This window comes from Nicotiana tabacum, chromosome 13 (genome assembly GCF_000715075.1).
Source record: "Nicotiana tabacum cultivar K326 chromosome 13, ASM71507v2, whole genome shotgun sequence".
Taxonomy (NCBI): Eukaryota; Viridiplantae; Streptophyta; class Magnoliopsida; order Solanales; family Solanaceae; genus Nicotiana; species Nicotiana tabacum.
This window is the reverse complement of record NC_134092.1, coordinates 115,575,317-115,585,730: the sequence shown is the minus strand read 5'-3', so window position 1 is coordinate 115,585,730 and position 10,414 is coordinate 115,575,317. Positions and strand designations below refer to the sequence as shown.

The 10,414-nt window shown below is 39.6% G+C and overlaps 1 protein-coding gene across 3 annotated transcripts; it reads left to right on the top strand.

The window, feature by feature from the left end:
• Positions 1-5,187: 5,187 nt before the first annotated feature.
• On the top strand, positions 5,188-9,434 carry LOC107761804 (pentatricopeptide repeat-containing protein At3g24000, mitochondrial-like). 3 transcript variants are annotated; one of them, XM_075228359.1, is made up of 3 exons: positions 5,188-7,640; positions 8,227-8,504; positions 8,850-9,434. In XM_075228359.1, the coding sequence occupies exon 1, from the start codon at positions 5,247-5,249 to the stop codon at positions 7,221-7,223; it is 1,977 nt and encodes a 658-aa protein (XP_075084460.1). In that variant the 5' UTR covers positions 5,188-5,246; the 3' UTR covers positions 7,224-7,640; positions 8,227-8,504; positions 8,850-9,434. The 3 variants fall into 3 exon arrangements, with proteins under 3 accessions (XP_075084460.1, XP_016435580.1, XP_016435575.1); XM_016580094.2 differs by lacking the exon at positions 8,850-9,434 and having other exon boundaries at positions 8,351-8,725; XM_016580089.2 differs by lacking the exon at positions 8,850-9,434 and having other exon boundaries at positions 8,227-8,725.
• The last annotated feature ends 980 nt before the right edge of the window (positions 9,435-10,414 follow it).

Genomic DNA, 10,414 nt, shown 5'->3' with positions numbered 1-10,414 from the left:
GAAATGGAAAATGGGACTTCGTCCCATTTTCAGAACTTAAACTTTCTGTCCAGGCATTTCTTCTTCGCGAACGCGACCCTTGCCTCGCGTTCGCGAAGCACAAAAATGTGTTGCCCAATTTTTCTTCTTCGCGAACGCGAGGCAAGGGACGCGAATGCGATACTTCACCGGGCTGCTCTATCGTGAATGTGTCCTCTCCACCGCGAACGCGTGCCCTCGGTCACGAATGTGAAGCACAAAATGGGCAAGTCTAAATTTCCCCTTAGCGAACGCGTGAGTCCCTTCGCGTAGAACAACATCAGTACCAGAAACCCAACTAAACTTGGTCCGAAACCACCCCGAAACACACCCGAGGCCCCCGGGACCTCAACCAAATATATCAATAAGTCCCAAAACATCATACGAACTTAGTTAAAATCTCAAATCACATCAAACAACGCTAAAACCACGAATCATACCCCAATTCAAGCCTAATGAAACTACAAATTTTCAACTTCTACATTCGATGCCGAAACCTATCAAATCAAATCCGATTGACCTTAAATTTTGCACACACGTCATAAATGACATAACAGACCTATTCCAATTTCCATAATCGGATTCCGACCCCGATATCAAAAAGTCAACTCCCGGTCAAACTTCCAAACTTAAATATCTATTTTAGTCATTTCAAGCTTAATTTAACTACGAACTTCCAAATAATTTTCCGGACATGCTCCTAAGTTCAAAATTACCATACGGAGCCATTGGAATCATCAAAACTCTATTTCGAAGTTATTAACACATAAGTCGACATCTGGTCACTATTTTAACTTAAGTTTTAAACCTTGGAACTAAGTGTTCCAATTCATTCCAAAACCTCACTGGATCCGAACCAATCACCCCGGCGAGTCACATAATAACTGTAAAGCATAAATTGAGCAGTAAATGGGGGAACGGGGTTGTAATACTCAAAATGACCGGACTGGTCGTTACATTAAGCCTGTCAATTTCATCCTGAAGGCCGTCCCTCTCGGATCTCGTGGCACTGAGGCTAGAATCAAGATCACGGATTGTAGATAGGTGAAGCCGATTTTGCTCCATGATCTTCTTGAATCTCTCCTCCATTCTGGCCCTATTCTCCTCGGGGGCATTAGCCACCTTGGTTTTGGAGCTCAAGGTTGCCTCCAAGTTATTCACTTATTCAACGGAGGCAGACTCGTGCTCGGCAGCGCCAAGCACAACATCTTGAAGCTCAACCCACTTATCCTTAGCATTTTGGAGCTGTGCATGTAATTGAGTGGCTTCTTGGCTATGGTCCATCAGTTGTTGCTCACTTTGCTTCAACCGGGCCTCAAGTTCGCCCGCCTCTACAGCTTTTGCCTCCAGTACTGGGAGGCGCACAACAAGTTAATTTCTTTCGGCCAACAGTTAATCTCGTTTTGAGGAAAGCCCTTATTTATCAAGAAACAATCTCTAAAGTCCCTCAGAAGTAAGGAAGTTGGCATGTAAAAAGTATATCGAGGTTAAAAACCTTGTTACAATAGATAAGTAGAAAACAAGCAATAAGAGAGCAAGCACGATACCGCTGCCGTATTATGAATTGCATTATTCAACAGACACTCCCCCAAAAGGGAGTATATTTTCTTCTTATCCTTCTCTGAAGCCAGTGGCTTCAGATAGTTGACGAGCTCCACCGGCCTGACGAGCTCCACCAGCCTGGACAGTAGATGGAACCCCTTCGAAATCGAAAGGGTGGCACTCCTCTTCTATCGGGGATTTGGAGAAGGGGTGAATAATTGTGCCCCAAATTCTGTGGTCGGGAGACTGGGAGAAGAAGCACCCTCCTCTCGAGTATTTGTTACTGGTGGAGGAGATGCAGTGGGTACTGGTGGTGAAGATGCAGCTGGTGTAGAGGGGGGTGAAGTCGTTGGCGTCGAAAGTTGAGAAGCAGCTGCAATGGGAGCAACGCTGATTATTGGTTATTCGGTGACCAAAGATAGAAGATGCATGGGGTTCGAGCTCCTAGGACTAGAAACAACAACAGGGGTCAGAAAGTGAGAGTCGGCATCCTATACTATCTCCATTTCACCACAAAGTGCTCGGATCTCACCCTCGGTCGGGGCTTCAAGCTCTCCCGATTGAGCATCCGATTGAGCTGATGAAGATCGTTTTCTCTTTTGAAGGGAAGCTTCTTCATCACTAGCTTCCCCTTCATCTTCAATGACCACTGTGACCATGGCAAGCTCGGTCGTGGCCTTCTTTATTTTCTTATTTTTATCCCCAGTCGAGGAAAAATGCCGTCTTTTTGGTTCCTTGTTCTCTAGCTGAGGAATCTGAGAGGAAGCACTATCACCGGGAACATATCCAAGGGCGCTGCTTCGAGCAAGGTCACTTTGTAGCACCCTCGCGGCCTCCGCAGGGTCAGCCAAAATATCCACCTCGGGGCAGGTGACAAAGACATGCCGGAGTCCTGAATCAAACAACAAACGGAGTTAGCGAATGTTACTTGTGTTCATACACAGACGAAAGGAAGAATGACTCGGTTTACCATGGTTCTTGGCCTTCCACCCATACTTGGGGGTCATTTCCTTCCACCACCGGGTTTCTAGCGTCATAATATATAGAATCTTTTGAACCCACTGGTCCAGGCCTTGAACACGTGGTGGCGTCCACTGGGTAGCTGTAACAGCGGAAACAAAGAGATCAACAATGACAGAAAATGGTCTTTTACGAAGGAAAGAGATGAATAAATTACAAACTTACGAGAACGATTCCACGATTCAGGAAAATATGGAGTTATGGTCGGGATGATATCCCTAGTAGTGATGATGACAAACCGCTCTATCCATCCACGATCACTGTCATCATCCACGCTGATGAGAATGGCGTGATGGCCATATTTGCTAAAATTTATTACTCCACCACGGAAGATTTTGGGGGAGTAGAATTCATCATGTGTGCTAGGGTTAGGGTTTCTCCGGTCTCTGTGCACAACCGGCGTAGGCAAGCCACCGTTCGCTAAATAGATGGATCTACTTGTGCCAAGCCGACCTGGTACCAGTGGCAGAACTCTAAAATTACGGGGTCGAGCCTTTCGCTTAGGTAAAATGGACCCAAGGTGAAGGGGTACGTATAGACACACGTAAAACCTTCCTTGGTGAAGGTAACTCGCTCTATCAAATCCGAAGCAAGGATGTTAAGGTCTAGGCAGTTCCAGTCCTCCTTCACAATTCTTTATTTCTTTTTTTTTCGGATTGGATCTACACGATTTTCTTGATATTTTCTTCGTGTGGCTAACTCAATGGTAGAGTACTCGGCTTTTAAGTGCGGATAGTCTCTTTTACACATATAGATGAAGTGAGGGATTCGTCCATACTCTCGGTACAGTTTGGAAGACCAAGACTGATCCTGAAAGGAAATGAATGGTAAAAATAGCATGTCGTATCAACAAAAGTTCTAAAAATATTTCATTGTTCCTAGATGGGTATAAAACCGTGTTAGAATTCTTGTGTTTGGGTATAATGGTGCTTACCGTTGGAGGCTCGCCGTCAATGTCAACTTCTTTGTCTTTGTTTCTCTTCGGGCCTCCACCGAAGAGAAGACCAAAGTTTCTAAAAGATTCAGGTAAAAGAAGCCATGGTAATGGAAGAGCAGTAAAATTTTAGAGAAAGTTAGAAAAGATGAAAGTTTTTCTAAGCAAGAGAAGTTTGAGTCCAAAGAAGATGATAAACTTACGAAAATTTTGAAAGTGAAATAGGTAAAATGATGAGTATAAGTGAAGATATAGACGGCAAAAATCATGGTCATGTTACATCAAGAACCAGAGAAAATATTGCTGAATCGTGGGGCAATATGTGTTCGAATTATTAAATGCGAGAAGACGTGCGTCCTTTCAAGCGTCAGAGACTGTTAAGAAGATTTCCAGCTAAGAAAGGGATCTTCATCCCGATGCTTTGTGCCACCGGAAAGCAGAGGGACTATCTATATAGGGTAAAATTAGTCCATAATAAATGATCAAATGATAGTACGCCACGTGGAACCGAAGACAGGTAAAAGACGAATCACGTGACAACCAGCACCGGGAACAACGGTTGCGGGTGGTATCGGATAAACCCTGAAAGGAACCTGGTCAACAGGAGCGGCTCGAATGTTTGCCATCGGATAACATTTAATAAAGAATATTTTCTAACATTAAATGGGCAGTCGTTGCCGAGAATATTTGTATTCATGGATTATCGTTACATATTCATCAATGGCCCATTTATTGTCATTTAAGAGGAGTTTGATCCTAGGATCTTATTTTCCTAGATATAACTATAAATAGCAGGCTCAGTAGTCATTGTAACATACGATTCTTAGCAAAACTTATATTGTATTCTACTTTCACTCTCAATAAAACAACTTTATTTGCTCTTTTATATTGCTCTCATTTCTGTCTTCGGAGACGCTGGTATCGGAGCCAGACTTGTCATTTTCTTCAATCTTAATCGCTAAGTCTTACTTCTAATCTTGTTTATTCATCATTTTTGGATCAAATCTATTCGCTTGTCTATAAACCACGTAACAAATTCAACTGTAGCGTTTTACGGGTAAACAATAAGGTTTGTGTCTGTCCAATATTTAATTACCCATTTTATTTACGTTTAGCAGCTTCAAAGTTTTGCTTCTAAAATTAAGCAAGAATTGTCTGTTATTTGTTCTTAGCTTTAATTAGAATAATACATTAGAAAACCATAATAAAAAGTACAAAAGGCAAAAATCACCAATTAAAAATATTCCTTTGCTACTTAAAAAAAATAATATTTGAAGTTATTACTTTCATAAAGCTTATTATTAGATTATTATTTAATTTACACACATAGATATTGTAAAGATATGTGATAAGAGGTTAATTAATATACTCCGTCCGTTTACTTTTAATTATCCGCAAGGGACTTGGCACGCCCATTCAGAAATGATAAATAAAGTATTTGTTTTACCATAATACCCATAATAATAATAGTATTTTAAGAGATCGTGAGAAATAATTTAAGGAATAAGTAATTAATGATAATGGTAAGACAAAAAAATATTTGATTTTATCTTAATTTTCTAAAATTAAAAATTACTAAAATTAAAATTATATTTTTAATATAGCGAACAAGTAAAATTAATTTATAAATGAGTTGAGCGCATAAAAATTTAAAACACTACGATTATATAGCATGTCATCTTCCCATTTGTAATTGGGAAGCACTTAAGAGTAAGAGCTGCAGGTGAGAGAGATGATGGCAAAGGCGATACACATGAAAAAGTACGTCACAAATCTATCAATTTTCTATTCAATCATCCCCATAGCTCGGCAATTTTTTTCTACGTCAAGTGCAGTATCAGCCTTAGAATCAGAAACTGGACCGGTACACAAACGTTTTGGTTCATTTATTGGTGTTATACAAGACAAAGATCTTCTGAAAAAGGCTCCAAATGGGGAACTTTTAGTACTGTATCTTATTGACAATGGCGCAATGGACCCAGATGCCACTTTATATAACCAGCTACTGAAAAAATGTACGGAATGGAAACGGCTTAAAGAAGGCAAAGTGGTTCATGAACACTTCCTGAGGTCGAGGTTTAGACATTATGTTGTTCCGAATAACACGTTGATTAATATGTATGCGAAGTATGAAAGCATGGATGATGCTCGCAAGGTGTTTGATGAAATGCCTGAAAGAGATATGGTTTCTTGGACTGCGTTGATTACTGGGTATTCGCAGAATGAGGGTGCTGAGGAGGCATTGGTTTTGTTCTGTGAGATGTTGAGGATTGGGTTTATGCCGAATCAGTTTACTTTTGGCAGTGTTCTCAAGGCTTCCGGGGCGTTGGACAGTGGTAGAACGGGCAGGCAACTACACGGGTCGTGTGTGAAATTTGGATACGAGGAGAATGTGTATGTTGGGACTGCTCTTGTGGATATGTATGCAAGGTGTGGACTAATGGACGAAGCGAAAATTGTGTTTGACAAGTTAAGTTGCAAGAATGAGGTTTCTTGGAATGCTTTGATTGCTGGGCATGCGAGGAAAAGTGAGGGAGAAATTGCTGTGAAGCTTTTCTCTGAGATGAAAAGAGGCGGTTTTCAGCCGACCCACTTTACATTTTCAAGTGTTTATGCAGCCTGTGCAAGCATTGGAGCTCTAGAGCCTGGGAAATGGGTGCATGTGCATATGATCAAGTCAGGGTTGGAACTTATTGCTTTTATTGGGAATACTCTGCTTGATATGTATGCTAAGTCTGGTAGCATTGATGATGCCCGAAAGGTCTTTGATCGGTTAGTGAAAAAGGATGTGGTCTCTTGGAACTCAATGCTTACCGCCTATGCTCAGCATGGACTCGGAAAAGAAACTGTAGAATGCTTTGAGGAAATGCGTAGGATAGGACCTGAACCTAATGAAGTGACTTTTCTTTGTGCTCTTACAGCTTGCAGTCATGCTGGGCTTCTAGACAAAGGAATGCATTATTTTGAATTGATGAAGAAATTTAAGATAGAGCCTAATATTTCCCATTATGTGACCATTGTAGATCTACTTGGCCGATCAGGTCAACTTGACCGTGCTGATAAGTTCATAAATGAAATGCCAATTCAACCTAATGCAGCTGTTTGGAAAGCTTTGCTTGGAGCTTGTAGGATGCATAAAAACTTGGAGTTGGGTGTTTATGCAGCTGAACGTGTGTTTGAACTTGATCCCTATGATTCAGGGCCACATATTTTGCTGTCCAACATCTATGCTTCTGCTGGTAGGAGAAGTGATGCTGCGAAAGTTAGAAAAATGATGAATGAGAGTGGAGTCAAGAAAGAACCTGCTTGCAGTTGGGTGGAGATTGAGAATGCTGTTCATATGTTTGTAGCAAATGATGATGCCCATCCACAGAGAGAGGAGATCCATAACATGTGGGAAAAGATAACTGATAAAATTAAAGAAATTGGCTATGTCCCAGACACTAGCCACGTGCTTTGGTTTACGGATCAGCAGGAGAGGGAAGAGAGGTTGCAATACCATAGTGAACGACTTGCTTTAGCATTTGCTCTTCTCAATTCTCCACCCGGGTCCCCTATCCGTATAAAGAAGAACATCAGAGTTTGTGGTGATTGCCATACTGCATTTAAGTTTGCTTCAAAGGTGGTGAATAGGGAAATCATCTTGAGAGACACAAATCGGTTCCATCATTTTCGTAATGGTTCTTGTTCCTGTGGAGACTACTGGTAGTGCAAAGATAATTTCCCATATATGCAATGGTTAACTATCAAAGATTCATTTAAATTATATGTGGTAACGTGAAATCATTCTTGACTGCATGCTGGACATTGTTGGGATAAGATGATGCATGTTTTCCAGCCAAAATTACTTGTTGGCATATAAGCAAGCCTCTTTAATATATGCTTTCTTCCATCAGATGGATTGGAAGGGATTTTTGCCTAATAAGTCTGGTTTTGACTACTTTATTGCTTCCCAGCACATGGTTAGAAGCAGGTTACTCTCATGGTCTGCCTCTCTTAATAGCACAAGAACGATAACATAATCGCCAGAGGTTCTGGAAAACATTGGTGCCAATTGCTGATGATATTTGCACTTGGTTTCGAGAAAATCAATACTATCTTTCAGATTTTCTGGGGAAGCATCTAGGTATGAACTGAAGGGACCTTTACGCGGAAAGACAGTAGTCTTAATATTTTATCTGCATTTCATGTTCTTTTTTAAGAAAACCTACATTTCATTTCTTAAACTGCAAGTACTCATAGTAGTGACTATGTGCCTAGTTTCTACCAAATGAAAGAGAATTTATTCTGTTCCTAAATTTTAAGAACCTTGAGCTCTACCTGCTGTGTCTTGAGAGTGTGTTACATTTTCTCTTCACGTACAGTTACAGATGTCAGACATTTAAAAGAAAATCAGGGTCTACTCGATCATGCTTTAAGGTTTTGTTATAAACAATCTTTTTGGTAATATCAGATATCATGCTTCATGGTCATATTTCTTTACAACGTGGGTCGAACTCTCTCACAGAATCTCCCGCAAAAGAGTTATTAGAGTTCTTAAAAATCCTGTTAATGCTACATTTGATCGGAGCTCAATCACAAAGTGAAAAGGCCACTTTGTGTTCGTCTGTCTTATGCATATCTGGATTGGGTCAGTTCCTCATTAATGACATCAACAATGTTACTTGGTGCCGCATACTGACGTTTATGACTTTACCTGTCAAAATAAACAGAAATGTAGGTGATGCTGCTCTTGAACTTCAGGAACAATACGGTTACAGGAGAACTTGATAATGGGGTACTGGTGCAGCAATGCAACTCAGAAATGCTAAAACCCTTTTCTTCTGGCATATGTAGGTAGCCAAAGCCTCGAGAATGGTCTGAGAGCATGGATTCATGAAGGAACTATGGTGGAGGCCAAAAGATTCTAGGATAATTCTATAGCACATGGTGAAGCAGACGAAAATTGAGAATCTTGGTGGTGAATGTGAGGCTGTGGAGTATTATGAGGGTAAGACAACCATCTTGGACCCCGAATTGCAAATTAGGTCAAAGATTGCTGGGTTAATCTAACCCTTGTTACTAGGCTGAATGTCACAGAGAGCTTAAGATTCTAATGTCAGCAAGTAGGAAACACCAGAAAGTTCTCGATAGTTTGTCTCTAACCATATGTACTTTCCAGTTACTTTCCCTCAAAGGAAAACAAAAACATCGAGATCTATTCTGTGAAAACTCTTTGATCTTTCCTTCTCAGTGCACCTCTCCTAATTTCTTTACGTTACAATTAGTTTACTCTGCTCTATAATTTCCAGAATAATTTTGTTAGTCATTATAATAGCATTTCTATCATATGAAGACAGGACAGCTTGAAATCAAAAAACTATAGCTACAGGCCTAGGCTAATGCGAGTATGATATGATCATCCCAATTATACTTTCCTGTGTTATATCATATGCATTTTGGATGGGGATTTTGTTTTGCTGATCAAGATGCAGAGAAGTGGAAGGATGTGGCAAAGAGGAGAAGATCCTTCACCAGATCATGTCAAAGAAGCTTATCGCTTATCTATGTTAGGATTGTGACAGAACAAACCGAAGTGCTTGTAGTGAGAAAGTTTATTTTCATGATTTCATGACATAACCCTTTATGTTCCATGCAGCCCTAGAAAGCAAGAAATGTTGTAGAGTAACTCACTCAATGGTGAACGGATGTTCTTTCCCTCTCCAGGCAGAAGTTACTGAAACCTAGCCTGCTCGTGTAAAGTTTTCCCTTTAAGAACATTTACTGTTAGTAGAATTCGACGTGGTAGCAAGCACAAAAGGATAACAAGGGGTTGTTTTATCAGTGTAAGTAGCTACTCTTGAGGTTCTCTTGGTTTTGTATGATTTTGTATGATTTAAGTCATATATAATGGTTTGATTATGACCCAAATATTTCTTCAGTGAGGTAATTATTTTATTGATTACTGAGAAATTGCTTGTCTTAGTAGAATCTGCATTGTTCTGCTTGAGTGACATTGTCATGATAATATTGTCGTTATTGTTTCCTTTAAATACCAGATTGTGGGTTTCTATCTGTTGTTGCTAATGTGAGACCAAAGTTCTTAATTTCCAAATAAGCAGCGGCTAGTGATATCGCAAAGAATGTACGTTCTGTTTTTCAATTCCTTTTTTATTTTTTCCTTTCACTTTGCTGTTTTTCACCTTGACTGGTACTTTTGATATTTTACTGTTCTAATAATTCAATATTACTTTCCACCCGAAATTGCTATCAGGTATTCAGAATCAATAAATATTGAGCCAGTCAAGTAACCTTGAGGCAGATAATTTAAGAAAATTTCTTATTTTGTGATGTTTTATAAATTCAACTTGCAGTATTTTTGTATTTTCCTATATCTCTAGATAGTCTAGATATAGCAAATTGAATAATGGATAGTCGATTTCAACGAACTTGTATAATCTAGATGTAGCAAGTTGATTGCTATAGAATCACATTTATATGCATCATTTTTGAGATATTAATAAAAATTCTCACCCAGGCGCACGGCCGGGCATTTTTTATTTTTTATTTTTAAAAAAACTAACTTGAGATTGAGGCGCAATAGCAAATTAATATTATATCACTGTATATTATAAGTGTAAATAGCGCATTACTCATAGCAATTAGGATATACGATTAAGACAAGCAAAATATGCTTAAGGAGCGGGTTTCAATCACTTCTTCCTTAGCAAAAAATGGCTCCCGTTGCTGTCTGAGAACATGAGAGTAAGCTGATAGCTTTAGAGCCCATTTGGATTAGCTGATTGTAAATAGCTGATAAGCTTGTAGTGCTGAAAAGTTTTTTTAAATGCTGAAACTGATTTTTAAAATAAGCATTTACGTGTTTGGATAGAAGTGCTGAAACTGATAATAAGCAGTTGA